The sequence below is a fragment of the Myotis nattereri genome, assembly GCF_964212035.1.
Source record: "Myotis nattereri genome assembly, chromosome: 7".
Lineage (NCBI taxonomy): Eukaryota > Metazoa > Chordata > Mammalia > Chiroptera > Vespertilionidae > Myotis > Myotis nattereri.
The window spans coordinates 86,864,277-86,891,169 of record NC_138082.1 but is presented as its reverse complement, the minus strand read 5'-3'; the positions used below and the strand labels follow the sequence as shown (position 1 = coordinate 86,891,169).

General features: G+C 44.9%; 1 protein-coding gene across 1 annotated transcript in view; it reads left to right on the top strand.

The window, feature by feature from the left end:
* The window catches only part of CLASP1 (cytoplasmic linker associated protein 1), a 273,563-nt gene that overhangs the window by 134,684 nt on the left and 111,986 nt on the right, over window positions 1–26,893 (top strand). Inside the window, exons 15-22 of the mRNA XM_081096080.1 lie at window positions 2,559–2,618; window positions 4,411–4,488; window positions 6,281–6,448; window positions 6,983–7,032; window positions 7,957–8,124; window positions 10,421–10,444; window positions 21,792–21,899; window positions 25,275–25,301. Coding sequence (XP_080952206.1) covers window positions 2,559–2,618; window positions 4,411–4,488; window positions 6,281–6,448; window positions 6,983–7,032; window positions 7,957–8,124; window positions 10,421–10,444; window positions 21,792–21,899; window positions 25,275–25,301 — 683 coding nt within the window. The remainder of the gene's footprint in view (window positions 1–2,558; window positions 2,619–4,410; window positions 4,489–6,280; window positions 6,449–6,982; window positions 7,033–7,956; window positions 8,125–10,420; window positions 10,445–21,791; window positions 21,900–25,274; window positions 25,302–26,893) is intronic.

Genomic DNA, 26,893 nt, shown 5'->3' with positions numbered 1-26,893 from the left:
ATAGTCGGGAAAGTAAATTTGGACAACCTTGATTATTTGTGCGTGCATCATGCAAGAGAGAATGAATGAATGAATGAGTGTGTGTGTGTGTGTGTTGGTATGTGAGTTAATTGGGGTTTGGGTGGGGGGAGGGGAAAGGATCCTCTGTACATCTTTTCCTGAGATAATCTCTCTACCTATGCCATTGGTGTACCCTTTGACGGAAGACAGTAACTGTGTATGTGCAAGAAAAGAATGAATGGCAGTTGTTTAATAGTAATAGATAGGAGGAGGTGTGTGTGTTTGCATCGTCTGATAGTGGTTTCTGGGATTCTGGATTCTGACCAATCACCCGCTTCTGCACAGTTATGGGAGATACACGCAGAAGATACAAACCTGCGTGGCTAGGTCTTTGTTCCTAACCCCGTTTCGTCTTGGGTCCTGGTGAGCCCTAGATCACATGTGAGGAATACAGGCTCTCTCGCTGGGATTTGTGATTCTTGACTCTTGAGTCACAGGGTCTTTTGAGAGTCTATTCAGATCTGCGGGCCGTCTTCCCAGGCAAACGTAAATACACAGGGTGGTTTGTGTAGGTTTTGTGAAGCCTCTCCAGGGACTGCGTCAGGAGCTTTGTAGTGTACATAGCAGGCAGCAGCCTCCTGGCTCCATCCTGCAGGACGATGTCTTGATTCTAGCCAGTGAGAGCCCTCCCCCCACCCAGTCACGTTAGCTGCCTGCTGTTCCCGCCTTTCCTGGGGTGTCATGTTGGTCCTGCCAGGGCTCCATGGATAGGGGATCCTTTTAAGCATGAGGTGGCCCCATATCTATCTTACGGGCACATGGTAGTCATGTGGAAGGAAAGGGCAATCATCCAACTGTATAAGTCAAGAAAGAAATGTGCTCCTCCCACTGAAAAAGCTTAATTTTGAGCTGCAAGGCCAAATTGCATAGAGCTGAGGAGGCAGCCTGCCCTGGACCCACTCAGCTCTCCCTGGGATCAGCGCAGAGCGGCTCCGCCTCTCCTAGAGCTCAGCGTGCAGAGGCAGCAGGGACAGAGCTGCCAGTGGGTCCCGAGGAGGCAGACTTGGGGAGGAGCATTGCCTTGTCCCACGCACTGACTATTTGGCCTGAGAGGACCCTGTGCAGAGTTGTTCTGCGGAGCCACAGTCACTTAGGTGAAAGGGTTCGGCACTTAGTAAAAGCTTAATGGATGGTAACCCGTGTTAGAATTTGCTGCTGCTGCTGCTATTGTCTTACTGTTTGTAGGTTTCCTAGAGAAGTGCAGAGGTGTTTTTCCTTTGTGTAAGGCAGAGTTGCTGCAGTGAGCTGACACCCACCTTTGTGGTGGACATTGCAGGGTGTTTGGTGCAGTAGCCGGCGTGGGCTGCCCTAAAGGACCGTGCACTGGGTGACTGACAGCAGAGATGTACTCAGTTCTGGAGCCGGCGGGCTGCGAGCAGGGTGCCTGATGGTTGGTTCCAAGGAGGGTAGCTTGCAGATGGCAGCCTTATCTCTGTGTCTTCCCAGGCTGCTCTAGTATCTAGCAGAGGGTAAGGGCTTGTTAAAGATTTACTGAGTGGTTAATTGTATGGATTATGAGGTTTTGAATTAGGAAGATCATGGGAAGGAAAGTCGGGTCATTCGAGAAAGATCACCTTCTGACCTGTTTCCTCGAATGGGTTCCTAAAACCATTAAGATTTCTTCCCACAAAGATGGCTACCCTGGCCTTCACCCAAAGTGGTGATGTCATCCAAAGGAGAGGAGACAGGAATGTTTCAGTGCACAGATCAGACTAAGAAATATCATAGACGTGAAAAGACTGAAAGAGAAAGGCTATTGAATGATTGAGGAGAGGAAAATGGCTGAGTAGCTAGAAAAAAAAGGATTTTTAGCACTACCTAGAACCTTCTTAACAGGAAAATTTGTTAAACACTTTTTGTTTCTCAAAGACACTGCAGGGCGGTGTTTTGATTCTAGCCAGTGAGAGAGCCGTCCCCCCCCCCCCCTCCCCCGCAGGCTTCCACCCAGTCACGTTAGCTGTGTGCTGTTCCCGCCTTTCCTGGGGTGTCATGTTGGTTCTGCCTGGTCTCCATGGATAAGGGATCCTTTTAAGCATGAGGTGGCCCCATATCCATCTTACGGGCACATCTTACGAATGTTTTTTACTTTTTTTGTGTGCAAGGCATTCTGTGAAATTAATGCAAAGACCAATTGCCTGATTCTGTAGTATATGTTGCTCCTTTGTGCATGTTTGCGTCTGTATCCACGTGTTGCTTGAGGTAGAATAAACACTTGAGAACGATGCACCCTGTGGGTGATGTTGCTGGGGGGAATATTTGCATCCTGTCCCTATAGTTAGCTCTGATTTTTCTCTTGACCACCATAGATGCTTCATTTTTTAAATTTTCTTTGACTTTGTTAATTCTGATTCCATCTTTATGTTCCGTTTTTTAAATCATAAAAATTAGAAGTCACTTATCAATTATAAAAAGTAGTGTTGGGTCATTTAAGAAAAAAGCTTTTATTTTTACTAACATACAAATCACTAAGTTACATATTTTTTCTTTACAATTTTCAGACGCTGTTTTGAATTTTTAGATTTACTTTTACAAGAATGGCAAACACATTCACTGGAACGGTGAGCATCCAATTTGCTGTTTTTTCCCCTCTGAATTGAATCTTGAGATTTAATGACTCAGTGAGTGGTCCACTTTCTGTCAGCAATGAAGGAATCTAAGCATTTGTTCTCATGACTGCATCTGCTATTTCTACTGCTCTGAGGCACATAATAGCCTGGCGTGAACTTCACTGACTGAAGGATTAGTGTGTCTAGAGGTGTGGGCAGATGTGCACTGTGACAGCCACACAGCCCGGCTGCCCCTTCGCTGACTGGTCCTGCAGCTGGCCTCCTGTGGCTAAGGTGTTCTGAGCAGCCTGGGTAGATCAGAAAGCCAGCAGGTTTCTCTTTATTCAGATTGGTGTTTGGTAAGTTTCTCATCATCATAATGAAAACAGGGATTATGACAATTCCTGAAGAATAGAAGCCTGCCTCAGAATTTTGAGTCATTTTTTTTGTTATTCCTGAGTTAAATTTGGAGAAATAAATGCTGATTTTTGTGCCACCCGTTTTTGTTGTTGTTGTTGTTTTAAAAATATATTTTATTGATTTTCTACAGAGAGGAAGGGAGAGAGAGATAGAGAGTTCGAAACATCGATGAGAGAGAAACATCGATCAGCTGCCTCCTGCACACCTCCCACCGGGGATGTGCCCGCAACCCAGGTACATGCCCTTGACCGGAATCGAACCCGGGACCTTTCAGTCCGCAGGCCAACGCTCTGTCCACTGAGCCAAACCGGTTTCGGCTGTGCCACTCGTTTTTAATGATATATCGTATAATTTGTGAAGGCCTTCATAGCATATTAAACTTATTAGAGTGGGATTTTAATAAGTTGAGTGCTCCTGGGAGGCCCATCCATGCTGCAGTGGTCAGAGATGAAACAAAGCCGAGGCTCCCTGGGCACATTTTCACCTGGACGTACTTTGCATCTAGAAGATAGTCTCACATTCTTTTTCAATACTTTCTTGGTTTTTAATCTCATAGTAGTACTACTATATCCTCTTTATTTGGTGGCAGCTTTGGAATTTAGAGAAAAGTGGAATGAGGATTTAACGTGGGGACAAGTGAAGAGAATAGAAAAGCATGAAGAGCTCAGATGTAGCCTCATGTATTCATTCACCTTCCAACTCTGTATTTGTCACTAAATACTGAATGAATGAAGGAGTGAGGGAAAGACTGTGCATGGGCTGGTAAAATTGGTAACTGCTCTTTGTTCTGTGAAACTATTCATTCCAGCATTTCCCTTTTTTTAAAACTTTGTTAAATGTCAATGAGACAGTTTAATGATTTCTTCTCACCTAGAGTAGAACATAACTAAAGAGAATACCTATCTATAAAATGGTTACATAATTTTATAAAATTGTTCATGATACATAGTGGAACTTGAAAAAACATTCTCTTTAAATACAGAAATGTGATGCAGATAGCCTCTTTAGTATTAAGATTATAATTGTCTTATTACAAATTTCCATAGAAACGAGTTCTGACTATGGAAAAGTGGGGTTTTGTTGTTTTGGTTCATAAAAAATTGAGCTAAATAAGTATGGCCTGAAAAAAATCAGCTTTAACTTAAAAAAAAAATCACACCAGAGTGTACAGTTATCAGGGTGCTTGGGGGGGAGGGGGGGCACTGGGCCAGGCACTGGGCCAGACCCCGGGCCCCAGGACACTCCGATGCGGAAGCTGCATTGTGACTGGACTCGCACAAAGGCTCTATGTTCCATGTGGCCATTTTGAAGTTACGTCTCACACTTGTGTCCATCTGCACAGCACATACGTTATTAATGGTTGCTTTCTTTTCTAAATGTCTAGGCACATATCAGTATTAGCCGAAACGATAAAGAAGGGAATACACGATGCCGACTCTGAAGCCAGGATAGAAGCCAGAAAGTAAGTGTGTATTTGTACACCACCTTTTCCTATGCTCGGGTGTTCTCTGACTCCTTCAGTGAGCCCTGCTGACGCCAGGCCAGAGTCCACAGGGACTTCCTTCCCCGCGGTCAGTCAGTGAGCGTCAGGCGGTGTTTTGGGGGTGTGCGTCACAGTTAGGGGAGGGGTGAGCGGAGGCTCAGGATTGTCCCAGTGATGACCTGCTGCTGCCGTCACGTTTGAGGCAGTTCTGCTCTGTTCACAAGGCTATGGCCCCGGACGCCCAGTACTCCCCGGGAGTAATTTTGCACTGTGGCCATGAACACCAGAGGTTTCATGCCAAGTCTTTCTCAGGCACAGGAGCGCATAGATGAGCACTGCCAGCTTTGCCTGTGGCGTTTTTCTCTGTGCTTTTGTGGTTGATCAGCTCTTCTCCTTGACACAGGTTAAAAACCTATTCTTGCCCTAACTGGTTTGGCTCAGTAGATAGAGGGTGGGCCTGCAGACTGAAGGGTCCCGGGTTCGATTCCAGGCAAGGGCACATGCCCAGGTTGTGGGCTCGATCCCCAGTGGGAGGCGTGCAGCAGGCAGCCAATTGATGATGCTCTCTCATCATTGATGTTTCTCTCTCCCTCTCCCTTCCTCTCTGAAATCAATAAAAATATATTAAAAAATAGCAACAACCCTATTCCTTCTTACAAGCATGGAGTATGGTTATTTTACTTAGCTGCATTAATATGTCCTGATCAATTACTTCCTGTTCTTTGTGTTCTCAGATAAATCCTATTTCTCTGGTTTCTGAGTTCTTTGGAGGACCTCACTATGACAGTGAAGTGCTCACCACAAGCTCATCTTGGGTGGGTGGTTCCTACCAAAGTAACTGCAATAATTAATAGCTGGTAAAAACTATTAGGAAGGTATCTGTTAATGACCTACTTATGCTCTTTTTATCCTTGTATTCTTCCCCTTCCCCAATTCATTGTAGTTCTTTAGGTATCATTTTAAGTAGTTCTGAACATCTTTCCCCTTTTTTTTTTTTTTTTGGTACACATTATCTAGGGCAATTTTTAAATACTCCAAATCAATGAGTGTCAAATTACATTGATAAAAACTACCATTAGTCCTGGCAGTGTCTCGAAATGGTTAGAGCACCAGCCTGTGCATCAAAGGTTTTCAGGTTCAATTCCTGGTCAAGGGCATGTACCTGGGTCGCAGGTTCGATCCCTCCCCCCAGTCTGGGTGCTTGTGTGAGGCAACCAGTCAAAAATGTGTCTCACTTCCATGTTTTTTTTCTTCTCTTTCTTTCTCTCTATCTATCTCTATCTCTATCTCTATCTCTATCTCTATCTCTATCTCTATCTCTATCTCTATCTCTATCTCTACCTCTACCTCTCTACCTCTCTACCTCTCTTTCTCTCTCTCCCTTCCACTCTCCGAAAATCAATGAAAAAAAAAAAACCCTCCGGTGAGGATTAACAAAACAACAAAAACTGCCGTTTGTGACTCCCTCAGGTTTTAGGTATAGTTCTCCATGTTTCAGCTCCCTCTCCCTTAAGGCTGCCCAGTGTTCTTGCAGGTGAGCCTCTTTAGTTTCCGTTTTGTAACGAGACTGAGATTCAGAGACGTTCCTGCCCAGTGTCAGCACGCCAGCACGTTGTGCGGTCAGCCCCCTTTGTTCATGGTGTCCTCCGCACCCAGGCTCCGGGAGCAGGGAGACAGGCTGCTGGTCCTGGGACGTGTCCTGTCGGGCACGGTGCCGAGCTCAGCGAAGCTCCTGCGCCCTCGCGGTAACGGGGAGCTGTGTTTTCCCGAGGTGCTACTGGGGGTTCCACAGTCACTTCAGCAGAGAAGCAGAGCACTTGTACCACGCGCTGGAGGCCTCCTACCAGAAGGCCCTGCAGTCCCACTTGAAGAACTCGGACAGCATCGTGTCCTTGCCGCAGTCCGATCGCTCGTCTTCTAGCTCTCAAGAGAGTCTGAAGTAAGGATTCATTCGTGTGAGATTTTATGTTTAAAATCTGCTGCATGAAAACACACATTCTAGCTGTGTTTCTACATATACAAGCCTGTTATAAGTCCCCCTTCAGGTGGCTCTGGTACGAGGTAAGACGCCATGGGAAGGGTAAGAAATAGTGGCCTTGGTCTTTCCCTAAGTCGATTTTAGTTACATTTAGGTGATGGTTCAGTAGTAGAGTTTAGTGTCTTCTGAGAGCACAGCAATTACAACTGCAGGACAGGCTTGTAAAGGGAGGGCGTTCTGAACCTGAGGCTGAATGTCACGTCACCTTTACTCTGTGTCTCAGCGTCTGTCTCTAGGTGGGACTGCTCTCTGTGTGTTTGCAAGATAGTCCACATTGGAATGGTAAAGCTTTCTCAAACGGGGAGATTATAAGATTGTGGGCCAACTTGCCTGAGAAATTCTGAAGACTCCGAAATCATTCTTCATTATTATAATTTCCAGTTATTGATTGTACTTGTGTTAATGAAAATAAGCAGGTGTCTACTTTATTTCCAGTCGGCCGCTCTCTGCCAAAAGAAGTTCCACTGGAAGTAGCGCCTCTAGAGGTAAGCTGATGGGCCAGGCATTGCGGAGGCTGTGACTCACCTTGGTCAGGGCCGCATGGAAGCCGCCCCAGCCCCTGCCCCTGTGCCTGCCCCTGCCCCTGCTTCGGCCCCTGCCCTGGCCCAGCCCCTGCCTTGGCCCCTGCTTCGGCCCCAGCCCCAGCCCCTATCCCCTGCACCAGCCCTTGCCCTGGCCCCAGCTTCAGCTTCAACCCCAGCCCTAGCCCCAGCCCCGGCCTCGGCCTCGGCCCCTGCCCTGGCCCAGCCCCTGCCTTGGCCCCAGCCCTGGCCCAGCCCCAGCCCCAGCCCCGGCCTCGGCCTCGGCTGGTTTGCAGTATGCGCTCCCCAGCAGAGCTCCCCTTCTCCAGGGCCGTGAGCTGTGAGGACGGCTTCTTCAGGCAGAAATTAAGCTCTGACCTTTCCTCACACATGTCCCCCCAGCATGTGGATCCTGCCACACGCAGTGCGGCTCCTCCACTCTGGCCACCGGGTCCGGAGCAAAGACCACGGGTGCTTAGGGCAGCGGCAGCTCTGCGGCCTTGGGCGGGCGGGAGCAGGCAGGGCTTCTCCAAGGGGGCGGGCCGCTAGGTAAGAGCACACTTTTGCCACATTGGGAAGAAACTGGCCAGATGTGAACAATTTTTTGTTTCACTTCTCATACTAAGCAGAAATGGGGTCCATCTCTGGGCTTTATTATAGTCTGTGATTGCAAGAAGACAGATGCAATAGTGCGTGTCGTTGCAGTCCCTTCTCTTTCCTCAGCATGGACTGAACTGTCTTCAAGGACCAGGAGAAAGTGTTGGTCAGTGCTGTGTCCAGCCTTTGTTAAAATGATATTTGCTGTAAAGAAAAGCAAAATTAGTTTAACAATATATGTGTACAAGTCTAGTGTGGTTCTTGCTAATGTTTCTTTGGTTACCACCACAGCTTCTACCGTCAGCACCAAATCTGGGTCAACGACTGGGTCCCTTCAGCGATCCCGGAGTGACATCGATGTGAATGCAGCGGCCAGCGCCAAGTCCAAAGCCTCGGCTTCCAGCTCCGCGCCCTTCAGCTCCGCAGCGGCCTTGCCTCCCGGCTCATATGCATCCTTAGGTAACCAGATCTCCGCCACCTCCCCGTCTGCTCCCTGAGATGACCCTTACCTCTGCTCTGGCTCACTTAGCTAATTCCAAGAGCAGTCCCCGAGGAGCTTGCCACTGTCGCAGGGCTGCTGTGTGAGTATGAGTGACTGGCCCATTGCAGGTTAGCAGCTCCCTTCCGTCGAGCTTCCCCTTTCTCTGGCGCATCCTGCTTGTTAGTGACGAGCAGGTAGCTGGTGCTCACGTGGTGCGTGGCACTGAGCACGGCCTGCCTTCAGCTCCCCTTCCTCGGGGTGGGCCCACGCGCTCCCTTCCGTATCGCCAAAGCTGGGTTTCCTCCCCTCCTGCCTTTGGTGGGAGCAGAGCAGGCAGGGTCTAGTGAGGAATTCACCAAAGATAGTCACTGTACTTAGATATTTTCTAATTTGAAAATGTAGTTGGACTGGGAGTGGGGAAAGCTGGGGGTGGAAATGGGGGTGAGGGGGGTGACGGTGGGAGGGTTCCTTTGAGGAGTGGGGTGCACTTGTTAGCCAGCGTCACCATGCTGTGCAGAAGAGCATTGCCTCCCCTGTGTCACTGTGGGAGGAGCATGCACTCACTCTAATGACAGCCCGAAAGAGTAAAAAAATAATAATTCTCCAGAGAGTGAGTGTCTGACGGAGGGGCAGTGTCTCAGCAGACACAGCACCTGCTCTCCATAGGCTGATGGCTTTTTAAATTTTATTTTTGCGTGAGTGAAGTCGTCCAGAGCCAAAATCTGGGGGCTTAGATGATCAGTTTGATTTTGGATTCTTTGGAAATTAATACAATTTAAACTTTTTGAAACATGGAGACTGAATTATGTGGTTTACATATTCCAAAATCAGTCCTAAAGTTAATGTCCTAAAAGTGTTGTGTGCATGGAAGCACAGTGAGAGAACACCAGGCGGAGACCCCGGGCCTGCCACTCATCGGTAACCTGGAGCAGCCATGGGGCCCGCGTCTTCCTGGGCCCTTCAGTTAGCCGCAGTCATAGCCACCCAGCTCAGATATGTGACAGAGAGTCATACAGCAGAGAAAGAAACTGCAGTTATGATAGGAACATTATTAGTTTGAAAGGTAGATGCGCTCTGGAATGTTTGTTAAACCAGTCTTGTGTTCTCTACGGAAATGCCTATACCTGGGCGGATAGATACATGGGTGGATAATACGTTTAGATCGGGAAGAAACCCACCCGGAGCGCTCCTTTCCTGCCGTGTGGCCTACGCAGGAGTCTGTGACAGTATGCTGACATGCAGTCACAGCAGGAGGGAAGGCCGAACTCCCGCTCCCGCCGTGAAGTGAAGGCGTTATGTTCAGTTCAGTCCAGTGTTTGAAGTGCTTCCCAGTGTTTCCAGGACATTTGTTTCATTGCTAGAAAACTTGAGTAAAAACCATGTAGAGGCCTCAGGAGCCTCTGATTTCTGTTCACATTGGATGTTGTAACATGGACTCCGTTGTAACATAGACTTCCCTCGCTGCTAGGAGAAGCACCTGGCCTTTTGGCTGATGATGCAGGATTGACCTTTGGAAGCACTGATAACTTTTCAGCCCAATGTTCCCTCTTCCAGTGCTAAGACTGGAGTCTTCTCATTCTCTCCCCTTTTCCTGACCCTCTCTAACTTTCCTTATGTTCAAAACGACAGCAAACACAGCCACCCTGAAATGCAACCTACCCTTCTGAGGAGTTGTTACCTTACCCTTAGGCTGACAGTTACACCTGTGCAGAAGCGTAGCATTACCGCTGACGGTCCTTTTCCAAACTTCTAGAGTCCAGACGCATGCGGGACGATGTGGAGTCCGTAGGCCCTGATTCAGGTACCACGTGCAGCTTGGCTGCTGGCGAGCAGCGGGGTAGGCATTGCTAGAGCTAGCTTCTCTCAGCTTCCTCACCGCTGCCCTTAGTTGACTCTTTAGTAGTTTAGTTTTTAGCCCCATGTCCTCCCCCAACCTCTTCTGCTGGTACCTTGTTCCTTGAAAAAGGAACTCTTAAGAACGTAAGGTTTGGCTGAAAGAAAAACAGCAATCACTATCCACTGAGACCTGCCCTGGATGCCCTTTTTTGTGTTTTCCAAAGGCAAAAAGCACATGATTCTAACTAAACTGATTTCAAGATAAGCCACTTTTCTTGCTTCGGACTCTGCTTCGCTGTTGAACTTGTTTCCTTTTTAATTTTATTTTAAATTGTACTTTTGCTTTTTTAGTAGCTAATAACATTCTGCTTTTTAAGTTTTTAAATGTTACTAACTGTTCCCTGTTACCCCTCCCCTTGTTTTTTAATTTGCTTAAAGATGGTACTGCCACTAAAGCGGAGGGTAAGCGGTTTGTTTCTGTGACGGAGGTGTGTCTCCCTTCCACGGCCCTGTGCTCACGAATGTCTCCTCCTGCCCCGTCTCACTGAGGCCCCTGCATGCGACTGCACGCTGCTCCCTGCCCTCCTCATTGTCTCCGCTGGTTTCTGCCTCACCTCTACCTGAGTTCTCCCTTCTTGTTCGGTGGTTCTCGTGAATGAGCACTTGAGTATGCTGTTCGTGGTTTCAGCTCTGAGCGCACACTGGGGAGGAGGTGCGTGACATTGTGTGCTGCTGTCCCCAGCTGCCGTCTCAGAGCTTGTGATCCTGAAGCATTTCCTCACCTTTTGTTTCCTTTTGTGTCCTTCTCTTTACTTTTGTGCTTTTGTGGGCCTTCAGGATTTGCTTTCCTGTTTTGAAAATAAATTTGTGTCAATTATTCAGGTTAAAGACGGGTAAAGGTTTTCTACCAGGTAATTTATAGAAATTGTTAAAAATGCATTTCTATCCCCCAGTGATGTGACACCATGCCATTTTTATTTGTATCACTGAGCGTACCCCAGTCATTCATATGTTTTCGTTCATTCACTCCCCGGCCATGCAGTAAGTGCCTCTGCGTGCTGCGTCCTCTGCTCCACACTAGGACAGAGCACGGTGGCCAGAGTGCCCGGGTCCAGATCCGCTTGTTTGGTTCTGTGCTGTTCTCTAGAAGGCCTCCCCGATGGCGCATTGGCCTTTGGATGTTAGACGTGGCCGTCGAGGGTGTGTGGTCTTTGACTAGCACATGCTAGACAAGATCATCCTTTTACAAAGTCTCTAGAGAGAAAGCATGATAATGTTTCACACAGTTGGAATTTAGAATTACCTCGTCTGCTTAAGATAGTGGCTTAGACACACCAACCCTCAGGATGATGGTTTAACAGTTAGGGTGCTTGTTTACTTTCATATATTATTTAGGACTCTAAAAGGCTAACCTGCAGAGCAAACTGGATTTTATGTTGATATGTGTAGTTCACGGTACATTATTTATGAAGGGAGGGAGAGATAGAAACATCAATGATGAGAGAGAATCACTGATTTGCTGCCTCCTGCATGCCCATTTGGGATCAAGCCCGCAACTCAGGCATGTGCCCCGGCCGGGAATCGAACCCTTGTTACCTCCTGGCTCATAGGATGATGCTCAACCACTGAGCCACGTGGGCCAGGCAGTTCACAGTACTTTTAATCCATATACTACTTCCTAAGATAAACATAGTCCCAAGATCAATGTTCTTCAAACTTCTCATAAAAATTACCTAAAAGAATAGAGGTCCTGTCTTTCCCCTGAACATTCTGATAAAGTTCGAAGCAGCAGGTGAATATGAACTTTCAACAAGCCCCACCCCACGCCCCCCCCCCCCCCCCGGTAATTTGTGGGGTTGGAGAAGTTTGTGAAATGAAAAATTACCAAAAATGAAAAATGGAAAAACATTTATGTCATAACGAGAACCTCATTTGTGATAGGAGCCTGATGCTGGGTGTAATTTTCCGTTTTTAGCTGATAGGAGTAATTAATTTATTTTCCTTTCCCATAGAAATCATCTTTAATAGTTTCTTAGCCGAGGTGGAAGGACAGTGTGGAGGGTGCAATACAGTAATGCCAATGAAATGGAAAGTGAAATACACTGTGAGGGGAATTATATTTTTTCCCCAGAATATCTTGATTGATATGCCTGTATAACACAGTTGAAATAAGTCTGTTATTTTAGCCAGTTCTGGGATTTTTTTCCCTTTTTAAAAAAAATATATTTTATTGATTTTTTACAGAGAGGAAGGGAGAGAGATAGAGAGTTAGAAACATTGACTCAGCTGCCTCCTTCACACTCCCTACTGGGGGTGTGCCCGCAATGAAAGTGCATGTCCTTGACCGGAATTGAACCTGGGACCCTTCAGTCCACAGGCTGACACTCTATCCACTGAGCCAAACCGGTTAGGGCTTTTTTCCCTTTTTAATCAGTTTTCTTTTTACTAGTCAGAGCAAGTTCAGAAATTTGCCCGTTGATGACTGTGCTGACTGACAAGAAGTGTCTTTCTGGTCCTCATTCCAGTGGGGCAGTGAGAACATGTGGGCCCTGAATTGTACCGAGTTCAGAATCAGACAGAGAGGGCTCCTCGAGTGGAGCCCCCGAGCCTTCGTCTCCGTGTCCCAGGGCTTTCCCAGGGCTGTGCCTTGAGCCTGGGTGAGGAGGGGAGGGGCAGAGGGGGCCTGGGAGGCCTGTAGCTAAATGTCATTCCTGTTTGTTGCAGCAACATGACAGGGCAGTGATGTTTAGAAAAGCCACAGACAGTTATGAGAAAAAGGCAGCAGTAAATATTACAAAGTGTCTTGTCATAAGTTTCCATGTCTGAAATTTTGGAATCATTATGGGCCTTTTAAAAAAGTTATTTTTAAAAATCTCTTAATTTTTATCATCTAGCTCCTGAGATAAGAAGAAATAGGTACTATCATTATTAGGAGACAAAGATGATTTTGAATCAGTGCTTGGATGATCTAAATTTAAAATTCAGACAGTACATTTAAATTTTGGCAACTTCATTATAGTAATTGAGAAAAATATATATTCTTTGGAGGTTATTTATTACACACATCGAGCAGCCTTTCTAACATTTATGACTAATTAGAAAAATGTTTTTTGTGATGAACCAAAAGCTTGACTATTGGACAAAAGTTTATTTCCAGGACAGCCTTCAGTGTGTTGTGTTCAGTAACTTTGGGAATTTGAAAGGAAGCATTTATGTAGTCTGTTGTACTGCGCAGGAGAAAGTTTATGACTAGATGTTGAACTTGTATGGCAGATAAATACACTGTCTAATTTTTTTTAGCTACTATATTTAGAAAATTTGTTTATTCATATTTTTCCCTGAAATAAGTAATTTCAAGTGAAAGGTTACCATGTCTGAGTGACCTGTGTGGGTACTAGTAACTTACGGATAGTTTCAGAGAATAGACGATCACGTGTGATTAAGTATGGTCAGAGGCCGGCATCACTATTGGCGACTTCCAGGTTACCCAGTAGAAACTGTGGGGCTTGTCTGCTTTTCCAAGAGAGGACCTGAGGCCTTCGTTTTGCTGAGAACTAAACCGTTTGGTATTATTGTCCTTACACCCAAGAATTCTGAAGTGTAAGTGGTTGGCTTTTTTTTTACACAATGCAAAAATATGTATGTTTGCATGTAGAAGTAAAAGTGTTACGAGTGTTTATCTTTAAAATATGTAAGGAAAGTTACTCTTTTTGGGAGAGTATTTGTAGGTAGCAAAATTTACAGCTGATCAATTTCCCAAATTTTGATTCTGTCAAAAATGCTACCTGTGAGTAGAGGTTGGTTTAATTGTGCCCCTGAGCAATGAGTCGTAAAATAGATCTGTATGCAAAATGTCCCAATATGATGACAGTTGAGATTTACCTAGGAACCTTTTAATTTTGATACCCTCTAAACCAGCGGTTCTCAACCTGTGGGTCGTGACCCCTTTGGCGGTCCAGCGACCCTTTCACAGGGGTCACCTAAGACCATCCTGCATATCAGATATTTACATTACGATTCATAACAGTAGCAACATGACAGTTATGAAGTAGCAACGAAAATAATTTTATGGTTGGGTTACAACATGAGGAACTGTATTTAAAGGGCCAGAAGGTTGAGAACCACTGCTTTAAATTGAGAATTGCTTCAGACTTGAAACATATGGGGGACAAAAAACAAAACACCCTACTGTATGAAGCTAACTGGAAATTTAAAGTTACCTTAAGCTAAATGGGCTATGGGAAACCCACGCCTGCAAATTAAACTAGGTGCGCAGGTTCCGTTTCCTGATTTGAGGGCTTCTGTAGAAGAATGGCAGTGCTATTGGAAAAACCCTCAGCTGCGCTATGAGAAGCCAGAGACACGGACGCTCTCTCTTTACTCCCTGAAAGTCAAAGACTGCACTCCTCTTACAGTCTTTGTTTTCCTCTGGGTCTGCTTCTCTCTGGGTGGATGCATTTGTCGATGTGCTTGTCCCTCCCTGCAGAATATTTTTTGTTGTACAGTTGTCTAATATCTCTTATTTCTATTTCTCTTACTTACTGTGACTTTCTTTCATATCTGCTTCTGTCTGTCATAATACAATACAGTATGAATGTGAATATGTCATTAACAAGTCAATACAGCACTGAAGACTATTTTTTCTATTTGATGCATTTATTGAGTAGGCTTTGTTTTTCCTAAAGACCACAGACTGTTTTATGTAGACTAAAGCGTACACAGGCACTTCACAGCAATAGCACCAAATTAATAAAATGAAAAAACAATGTCTATAAAAGAAATAAATATCTGAGTACAGCGTAGTAGAGGCCCTTTAAACTCTGCCCCAAAGAAGGATTTTAAGGATGCCCTGAGGGCTCAATTACTAATGTGAGTCCCTAGGGCAGGCAGGAAATGAGCCCTTGACTTCACCAGGTGAGTATCATGAGTTGGCATGAAGTCAGCTTGGCCGAGGTGCTATAGACCATTGAGAAAGTGGAGGTGCTGTGGATCCATGAGGAAGTGGAGATGCTGTTGGTCCATGAGGAAGTGGAGGTGCTGTGGGTCCATGAGGAAGTGGAGATGCTGTTGGTCCATGAGGAAGTGGAGGTGCTGTGGGTCCATGAGAAAGTCGAGGTGCTGCTGATCCATGAGAAAGCGAAGGTGCTGTGGATCCATGAGGAAGAGGAGGTGCTGTGGGTCCATGAGGAAGTGGAGATGCTGTTGGTCCATGAGAAAGTGGAGGTGTGTGGGTCCATGAGGAAGTGGAGATGCTGTTGGTCCATGAGGAAGTGGAGGTGTGTGGATCCATGAGGAAGTGGAGGTGCTGTGGATCCATGAGGAAGTGGAGGTGCTGTGGATCCATGAGGAAGTGGAGGTGCTGTGGATCCATGAGGAAGTGGAGGTGAGTGGGTCCATGAGGAAGTGGAGATGCTGTTGGTCCATGAGGAAGTGGAGGTGTGTGGATCCATGAGGAAGTGGAGGTGCTGTGGATCCATGAGGAAGCGGAGGTGTGTGGATCCATGAGGAAGTGGAGGTGTGTGGATCCATGAGGAAGTGGAGGTGCTGTGGATCCATGAGGAAGTGGAGGTGTGTGGGTCCATGAGGAAGTGGAGGTGTGTGGGTCCATGAGGAAGTGGAGGTGCTGTGGATCCATGAGGAAGTGGAGGTGTGTGGATCCATGAGAAAGCGAAGGTGCTGCTGATCCATGAGAAAGCGAAGGTGCTGTGGATCCATGAGGAAGTGGATCTGTGTGGATCCATGAGGAAGTGGAGGTGTGTGGGTCCATGAGGAAGTGGAGGTGTGTGGGTCCATGAGGAAGTGGAGGTGTGTGGGTCCATGAGGAAGTGGAGGTGTGTGGGTCCATGAGGAAGTGGAGGTGCTGTGGATCCATGAGGAAGTGGAGGTGCTGTGGGTCCATGAGGAAGTGGAGGTGTGTGGGTCCATGAGGAAGCGGAGGTGCTGTGGGTCCATGAGGAAGTGGAGGTGCTGTGGATCCATGAGGAAGTGGAGGTGTGTGGGTCCATGAGGAAGTGGAGGTGCTGTGGATCCATGAGGAAGTGGAGGTGTGTGGGTCCATGAGGAAGTGGAGGTGCTGTGGATCCATGAGGAAGTGGATCTGTTGGGTCCATGAGGAAGTGGAGGTGCTGTGGGTCCATGAGGAAGTGGAGGTGTGTGGGTCCATGAGGAAGTGGAGGTGTGTGGGTCCATGAGGAAGTGGAGGTGTGTGGGTCCATGAGGAAGTGGACTGGGAAAGACCCTTCATCCTCTCTTGACCTTGTCCTAGGCCAGTGATGGCGAATGTCGACACGCGTGTCGGAGGTGACACGCGAACTCATTTTTTTGGTTGATTTTTCTTTGTTAAATGGCATTTAAATATATAAAATAAATATCAAAAATATAAATCTGTTTTACTATGGTTGCAAATATCAGAAAATTTCTATATGTGACCTGGCACCAGAGTTAATTTAGGGATTTTCAAAATGCTGACACGCCGAGCTCAAAGGTTCGCCATCACTGTCCTAGGCAGAGGAAGAGAATACCTTCCCTGACTTGTTACAAGCTCTCTTGTCATGGAAGTTGTTTCAGTCTTCCTTCCCTGTGGTGTCTGGGAAACCCCACGCTGATGAATAAAGTGATCTGGGATGGTAACCCCCATGGGTGCCTGCCAAGAACAAACATTGAACTTTTACAGAGGAAGCCACTTTCAACCTGGTTCCTTGGGATCCCCACAGATTCAATAGGGTGGCGCAAAAGTAGGGTTACAGTTGTGAGTATGCAAAACAGTTTATTAATTGTATTAATTGTATTATTTTCCATATGAACAGCTTTAGACTACACTTGCCTGCTCTGTATGCCAAATAGGAGTTCATAGTTCAAAATTGTGTAACCGGACAACCAAGGGGTCCGGGCTGCCTGTCGCTACTCGAGCCAATTCAGCAGAGACAGGGTTGAATCATATCTGAGCGTCTATTCCAGTCCTGCCGGCAGTGTGGGAGAGCAGCAGGTCCCCCACAGAAATCTGCCCTGCCCTCCCATCAGCCAGCTGCTTATATTGGGTAGAAGGACAAGGTTATGTGCGGAAGTAGGAATTACAGGCATGGAAAGTGGGCACAGGATAATCATCACAGGTTACAAGTCATACGGGCTGAGAAGGGAGTGGTCAGGGACCAGATTACAGGTAATAGGGGAGGGGCTTGTGAAGAGCAGGTGCCTCCAGGACTAGGTGCCACGAGGTTGTAAATCTTTTCATAATGATAGGGCAATTCTTGGGAGGATGACAAACTGTATTCCGATGTTAGCTCCCATATCCCAGGGCGTACAACTCTCAGTGAGTGTAGAATGTGCTTTCTCTAATCAGAACAGAACCATCATGGTTAACAGAGCATGATTAATATTTCTTATAATTGTAGCTGGTCCCCAATGTATTCTGTTTCTGCCTCTGTAATGAGTTAGAGGTAGCAGAGAGAAAGAAAAGCATACCCTTGTACTTGTAAGGCTTTTATATAATACAAAGTAGCTGTATTTAAGTGTTTAAAAGAAATAAGTAACTTGCATTTTTAGCAGTCTGCAGAATTTATTAGTGTGATTGATCCTGCCAGTTGAGAACACATCACTAATCGGAATAAAGGCAGGGGAAGTCACACATCTCCAAAGCAAAAGCAGGAACCTCAGGAGGTAAGGGGCAAAGCTGGCCGCACCCTGGGGAATGTGGAGGCCTGGGCATTTGCTGTGATGACTGATGAGGATATGGAGGACAAGAAGCACCTCGAAACCCACCCAAGAGCTACATCGTCAGTGATAAACAAGAAGTTAACTGTTAAACTGGAGCAGATGAGAGGGAATTTTGCCATTCTTAACCTTCATACGAGGGTAGAGGACTCCCTTCAGAATTTATAGCTGCCTTTGTGGTGTGAAAAACCAAATAGATAATCATTTTAAAGTAGCTGTGGATTGCTGGTGTCCATAGAACTAGCAAAAGCAAACAGATCCTCGTTGGAAGAATTCAACTGCAGTCTAGATCTTGACATGGCTGTTTAGCCCAGCTTTTATAAGCACTGATGCCCTCATCACACTTAGGAGAAGGATCCTCTTATTCTCAGAAGATGCAGGCAAAGCATTAAAAATTCAACACACGTTTTTGACAGCAATTCTTAGCAATTAGGAATAGAAGTGGTTTTTTTCAACCTGTTGAAATATCAAACTTTTTGTGAAATTTCAGAATTATTCTTTTTTTAAAATGTGGCTCAAGGCTATGGAGCCTGCTGCCATGCTTTTCTTTACTGTTGCAGCCCATGTCCAGGACAGCAGGGTAAAAGCAGAGAAACGAAAGGGCAGTTATTTGAAGCGAAAAACCTGAGTCTTATTTGTAGATGACATTCTGTTTAGATAGCCCCAGATAATCGTGTAAATTAATAGAATTAATAAGAGTTTAGCAAGGTTCTTGTTTAAGACCAAATATAAATAATAATTATGAACTTATTTGTCAATAAGTTTAAGTATAATAAATTTATTGTGCATAAGACACCTTTTAATAAGTCTATAAAAATTTAGTAAGATATTTTGGGAAAAATATAAAACTTTATTGAAAGACATTGAAGAGAGTGAAATTCAGAAAACATTAGTGAGTGGGAAGATCATTGTCAGAAAGCTGTCTTTCCCCCCAAAAAATTAACCCAAAATGCCACATAAGGCCAGTCAATATTTTAATAGTTTGTTTGTTTTTTTCTCACCCAAAAGTGTGTTTTTGTTGATTTTAGAGAGAGAGGCAGGGAGAGAGGCAGAGAAAATATGGATGTGAGAGAGAAATAGTGATTGGTTGCTTCCCGTATGCACTCTGACTGGGGGGTCAAACCCACATCTTTTTGGTGTATGGGATGACGCTCCAACTAGCAGAGCCACCCGGCCAGGGCTAGGTCTTCTCATTGCATCTTCACATGCATAATGAGGAGAGCAGAGGGCCTTAGGGAAAAGTGGGTTTATTTCCCCTACCAATGGGCAAGACTTTTGTTAAAAGCTCATCACAGCGTGGTGATGTTGCATGCTATGAACACATGGACTGTTGGGACAGAATGGACAGCTGAGGAACAGACACATCTGCATATACTGTAAGTATTGGTAGATGTTGGAGATGGCTTTGTAGATCAGTAAGAAAGTGGTTGAGTAGATTGATTTGGACGTAGGTTAGTCATATGGAAAAAATGAGATGAATCTCTCCTTTACCTTCTACAGAAAAATCAGTTCCATAAGTGACCTCACCAAAAAGATGTTGAGCAAAACACTAAGTTTTGGGAAAATATATACCCTATGGTATAATTAAAACTATTTAAAATGTAAAAAATAATGCCATATAATTTTTCAGTTATGCAACTGAGAAAATATTATTGAGAAGAAAACATTGAAAGGATAAAGAAATACAAGAGAATGGCGAACACTGGATTTAGGATCCTATTACCAAATGTAGAGGATATAGGGACATAAGCAAAGAAGATTTTTGTTTTATAAGTTGAATGGGTATGGCTGTTTATTTAAAAAATCTGTTTGTGACTTAAATCTTTTATGATAAATTTAAAGTAAAAAATTAAATTCCGTCATTTTCATGTTGATGTTGCCTTGGTGACTGCCTTGATTTAGCTCGGTGATTTCCATGGGGAAGTAAGAACTCCTCACTCATAGGCCAGCAAGGCAGGCAGGCACAGGTATCCAAACTAATAGTGTGATCTTGGACAAATTAATTATTCCCCATTTCTCTGTTCCCTCATCTGTAAACTGGGTTCACACATGTACACTCTTAGATATATATATGGTATAGCCTTAATTTTACTGTAGGTTCTAGAATTTGTGAAAGTCTTTCCTTAAACTGCTATGAAGTCATTAATTTTAATTTTTTTAATGCAGTGCTTTCTTTTATTGCTCCTTACCTCCCTTTTTTGAAACTTTTTCAAGCCTTATGATTTGTTTTTCTGTGTACTCTTCTGCAGGTTTTCTCAGATGATGAAGTATAAATTATTTGTTTAAATATATTTTTATTGATTTCGGAGAGGAAGGGAGAGAGAGAGAGATAGAAACATCAATGATGAGAGAGAATCATTGATCGGCTGCCTCCTAAACGCCCGCTACTGGGGGTCGAGCCCATAACCTGGGCATGTGCCCTGATTTGAAATCGAATTGTGACCTCTTGGTTCGTAGGTTTGCACTCAGCCACACCGGCTGCACAGGTTATTTATTTGTTTGTTTATTTATTTATTTATTTACTTTTGTTAAGCCTCACTCAAGGATATTTTTCCATTGATCTTTAGAGAGGGTGGGAGGAAGGGGGAGAGACAGAGAGAAACATCGATGTGAGATATACACATCAATTGGTTGCTTCCTGCACATGCCCCACCAGGGTGGGGGATCGAGTCCACAACCGAGGCACACACCCCTGACCACAACCCAACCCAGGACACTTCAGTCTGTGGGCCGACGCTCTGTCTACTGAGCCAAACTGGGTAGGGGAGAAGTTATTTTTACAATATAAGAAGCCAATAGGGATTCAAAATGGTTTGTGTTTTCTCCATCAGATTGTTATTCTGATTGAATTATGGACAGAGAGGCATTTTGTATCCCTTGGAAACCACAAAATGCCTGAATTTTAAAAAGTTTAACCCCTAATCATACTAGTCTGAACATCAATGATTTTGCATTTCTGAATTCATTTTTATTGTAAGGTTTCATGGTTTAATAATTGGAGTTAACAGATTGCTTTACTTTGAGTGACAAGTTCTTTTCATAAATGTACTTTACTTTTTTAAAAAATATTTTTTTATTTGATTTCAGAGAGGAAGGGAGCGGGAGAGATAGAAACATCAATGATGAGAGAGAATCATTGATTGGCTGCCTCCTACATGCCCCCTACTGGGGATCAAACCTCAAACCTGGCATATGCTGTGACCTGATTCCATAGGTCAGCACTCAGCCATGGAGTCATGCCAGCTAGATTACAACATTATATTATTTTTAGGTCATTGTTTTTCTAGGACCTAGGTACTCCTAAGATTTATTCTTTCTTAAAAATTATTTTTAAATTACAGTTTACATGCAATATTATTTTGTATTACTTTCAGGTGCTAATTTTAATCATTTGCAACCTAGAAATTTGTGGGCATACATGCTTTAAATTAGAAGTTTAATGCTACATATCAAAACACATTTATTCCCCAGGGTGTTGTAGTTTTTGTTGATTGCTGAATATTTTGCATTTGTTCCTTTTTTCTATTGTATTTTTCTTAAGACAACAGCTAATATTTTCTGATTCTGGACATTTGACAGATTTCTAGCCAATAAAAAAGAATTTAACTGAAAATTTTTTGATAAAAAAATTCTCCAATAGATATCACCTCCTCATCTGAAAATATAATATGCTAAAATAATTGAAACAGAGGTACCTGATAGGTTCATGACTCACTCTCAGGAGTTCCTAACTTTTTTAAAAAATTGATTTGAGAGACAGTCAGACATTGACTGTTGCTCCACTTATTGATGCATTCATTGGGTATGTCTTGTATGTGACCCGGCCAGGGATCAAACCCACAACTTTGGCGTGTCAGGACAACACTCTAACCAACCGAGCAACCCGGCCAGGGTCCGTTACGTATTTTTAGAATTTGTGTGTACAGACCGTAAGCTTGTGTGTGCTGCTAGGAAAACATGTCAGGACCCTGGGTGGGGAAGACCTGCTCCCCCTCTCGGTGGCCCAGTCAGTGCCCCTCGGTCATGTGTGGGCTGTTTGCTTGTGTAGGTTGCACTGACTGAAAACCTATGGAAACACTGTTTTTGCTGTATTCTCTAGGTCGGATTCGTACGAGAAGGCAGAACTCTGGGAGTACCACCAATGTCGCCTCTATACCTTCTGATAATCGAGGCCGCAGTCGCGCTAAAGTGGTTTCACAGTCCCAGCGTAAGAAATCTATTTTATGCTCTCTGTTAACTAGGTTTTCTTCAACAGCCCATTCTCATTGACTTCAGGGGGAAAAATACTGTGAGTAATCTTGATGTTTCTTGGGTAAGCTTACAAAATGGGAGTATTCAAGTGTACTTTTGTCTCCTGTCCAGGTGATTTAAATTTTTTATCATTCCTCATTAAACATTAAAATGTGCTTTCTCTCCCTCTCCTCGTCTCTCTCGTTGAAACATGCCCCCTTGTTCTGTTGGTAGGCAGTGCTCCTGTCATACCTGGGAGCCGTACCTGGAGAGAGGCCGGGTACTGCGAGGCCCTCTTTGCAGTGCTCATAAGTAAATCCATTGAAAGCTCTGCCCTTTAACCTTCTGTTCTAACACCACCACCCGCTCCTGTCTCCTCACCAGCGTGGGCTCTTGCTTGCACGCTGCCTGCCTCCATGCTTGCTTCTCTGTATATGTTGAGTCACTTAGTCTGTTAGCCTGACACGTGAAAGCAGCCGTAGAAGGAATGAATGCATCCCTGGGGTCACCCCTGGTGTCTCACTTTGAGTCGCCTGCTCCCTCTCTGCATGTGGAGGGGAGCCGGGTGTCGGTCTCCGGGGCCCGGGGCGTGGAGAGGCCTCCCCTTCCCAGGAGCCGCCCTGCTCTCTCCACACCGCGCTGCAGCGCCTCCTGTGCAGAGAGCACTGGGTCTGTGGCCGGACCCTCGGTCTCCTCGTGCTCAGGATGCCTTCCCGGCGGCTTCTGACGTTCGGCACTTCTCCGTACCCTTCGATACTCTGGTCCTCACGTTAAGCCAGCTTCTACTTTTCTGGAAAGAAAGTGCGAGGTTGGTTGTACCTCTGCCTTTGGAGAGTTGAAGAACCCAGGCTTGTCTGGCACAGAAGTCCCTTTTCCTACTCGATACCACACCACACACACCCACCACACCACACACACTGCACACTACACACACCACACCGCACCGCACCACACCACACCACACCACACCACACCACACCACACCACACACACCCACCACACCACACACACTGCACACTACACACACCACACCACACCACACCACACCACACCACACACACCACACACACCCACCACACCACACACACCACACACTACACACACCACACACTACACACACCACACACTACACACACCACACCACAGCACACACCACACACACCGCACACTACACACACCACACCACACCGCACCACACCACACCACACCGCACCACACCACACACACCACACACACCACACTACACACACCACACCACACCGCACCACACCACACCACACCACACACACCACACACACCACACTACACACACCACACCACACCGCACCACACCACACCACACCACACCACACCGCACACACCACACCACACCACACCACACCGCACACACCACACCACACCACAGCACACAGCACACCGCACACACCACACACACCACACACACCACACCACACCACAGCACACCACACCACACCACACCACACCACAGCACACTACACACACCACACCGCACCATACCACACCACACCACACCACACACACCACAGCACACACCACACCACACCACACCGCACCGCACCGCACCGCACACACCCACCACACCACACCACAGCACACTACACACACCACACCACACCACACCGCACACACCACACCACACACACCACACCACACCACAGCACACACCACACCGCACCACAGCACACAGCACACCGCACCGCACACACCACACCGCACACACCACACCACACCACACCACACTACACACACCACACCACACCACACCACACCACACCACACCACACCGCACCGCACCGCACACACCCACCACACCACACCACAGCACACTACACACACCACACCACACCACACCGCACACACCACACCACACACACCACACCACACCACAGCACACAGCACACCGCACCGCACACACCACACCGCACACACCACACCGCACACACCATACCACACCGCACCACGCCACACCACACCACACACACCCACCACACCACACACACCGCACACTACACACACCACACCACACCGCACCACACCACACCACACCACACCACACCACACCATACCACACCACACACACCCACCACACCACACACACTGCACACTACACACACCACACCACACCATACCACACCACACCACACCACACCATACCACACCACACCACACCACAATTGGTAAAGTGTAGCCCAGAAGCTTCTAAAGCCTCAGGGACAGTACCCCGGCTCTGTTATTCTGTTGAGCCCTAGTGTCCTGGAGCCACAAGCAGATCTAATACTCTGGTCATGGTCTCTTTCAGCTTCAGTATGTTGACATTGAGTTGAATAAAAAATGTCTAACCCTTTAGCTGTGTAGCACTAGTTCCTTTCTTAGAGAGTGAGGGTCGAACGGAGTTTTATGTTTCTTCTTTCATGTCTGGCGTGTATTGGCATTGGCCTCTGCCGGGGTCCCTGCCCTCGCTGGTCCTCTGCTTAGAGGTGGTGAGGATGAAAGTCCCTCTGGAGTGGTGTTGAGGGGGATGGCTGAGCCTTAACTCAGTCTTACAAAAACACTGCACTCTCCCTGCCTTCGGGCTCCACCTTAAAACTTCATTTTACTCCACCTACTGCAGGAGACAACAGCAACAAGTGATCAAGCCTGGGTCTTAAGCTCATAAATAGAAATTAAATATTTTTTAAAAATAATTTTGATAGGAAGAAAATGTGAACATATAATATATATATATATATATATATTACAAATGTAGATATATTAGCATTCAGAGTCCTGGTTTAATAGCATGTAGATTTTATTGATATTAGATTTAGGGCTCTTAACAGTTCACATATTTTAAATATTTGAAGATTTAAATATTGAGGCTTTAAATCTTAGAGGATTAATATTACATATTTGAGGATTTGGCATCAGGCACTCTGGTGAACTGTTAGTAGCTCTTTTTAATTCATTGCTGCTTATCGAGCACTCCTGGTGGTGAGCCCTGTGTTAGGTGGTAGTGATGCACAGATAAGTCACTTCCCTCAGGGTGCTGGGAGCCAGAGAGCAGATGGACTCCCAGAAGGTCATCACTTTCTTACTCTTCTCTGCATCCCTTACGTCGGGCACTGTGCCTGGCATATTGTGGGTTTGTAAGTGTTCCATGTACAGACAAGAAATAAATGCTAAATAGTGTGACATATAAAATCAACATGAGTACAAAGTAGACTAGGAGGATTAAGAACTAGAAAAAGATAGTTTGTGAACAAAGACATGTGTTTGCATGCTGACCTCTGTATTGTGTTATTGTCTTTTAATCCACTTCTTGCCTGTTCTTTGGTCTGCTCTCATAATCAAGGATCCAGATCTGCTAATCCTGCTGGTGGTAAGCCATTTCTCTTCTTGTTTGTTTGTTGTTTTGTTCGTTCTCTCTCACCCATGTTCCTTGCACAATATTAATTTTTATATTATGAGCTTAATTAATCTTTCTGCATTTTTTCTGTATGTTAAAATCCAAAATTTGAAATAGATTTTCTTTTTCCTTTTACATAGCTTAATGGTTTATGTATATGCTCAAATTTTATGGGCAAAATTAATGGATCACGAGGTGGGTTCTTCATGGTAATGTGTACTTGTGATTTTTGCAATGAATTTCACTTTAAATTATAGTTAAATCATTATAGAGTATTAATTTTTGTGAGTATGCACCTTAATGATTCATTTGAATGGTGTGTGTGTGTAATTTCCAGTTAAGTGTTTTTCGAAGGTTCTACCTTTGGCTCATCCTTACTCTGGTAAATAATAATGTGCACTTTGTTTTAGAATTTTATTGCCTTCTGTACTTAAGCAGATGATCTAAGTAAATTACTGCCATTTGGGTGTGTTGATAATTTTGACCCTAAGAAATTGTTATTTAGGTATCTAGTCACTTAGCCATAATAAAAATTACTAAGCATATCATTTGTTTTTATTTTATAATTTATTGCATACATCTCAGAGAATGTGATCTGTATGGCTGCTACTTTTGTAGGTTTTTGAGATTTCCTTTGAGGCTTAGTATACAGTTGGTTTTTGTAATATATGTGTAAAGGTGAAAAACGTGTATTCCGTTTGTTGAGTTACACTTGTGTCTGTGGAAAGTGTTTATACATGACTGTATAATTTTGACTACTCTGACAATTTCTGCGAGGTATGTTATTTTTTTAGTGGTTATTAGTCTTTCTGAGTGGTATATTAATAATTAGGACTTTTTCAATTTCTTCCTGTATTTTTAGTTTTATGTTTAATATTACAAAGCTATGTTATTTGGAGCATAAAGGTTCATGATTATCATATCTTCATGGACAATTTGTTTATCAATATAATATATCCTTTGTTCTTTTTTTAATGCTGTGTTTTACTCTATTTTGTTGTTTTAGGTATGTTGTTTCTTATAAACAACATACATTTAATTTTTATTTTATTTTTTTAAAGCCAATCCAAACATCTTTGTCTTTTAATAGGTGAATTTAATCTAGCCACATTTATTTTTTTAAGATTTAAAAAAAATATATTTTTATTGATTTCAGAAAGGAAGAAGGAGGGAGAGAGAGATAGAAACATCAATGATGAGAGAGAATCATTGATTAGCTGCCTCATGCACGCGCCCCCCCCCCCCCCCCACACACACACACACTGGGTATTGAGCCCGCAACCCAGGCATGTGCCCTTGACCGGAATTAAACCTGGGACCCTTCACTCTGCTCTACCCACTAAGCCAAACTGGCTAGGGCGTAGCCACATTTATTATGATTACTGATATATTTGAGCTTAGTCCTACCATCTTATTTTGTGATTTTTATTTATCATGTTTCTATTTATTTATTCCCCTTCTCCCTTTTCTTCAAATTGTTAAATTAATAGAGTTCTCTTGAATCCATTTTCTTTAACGACTGTTTAAAAAATTTTTGTTAACATTTATACTTTTCCAGCAGTTAT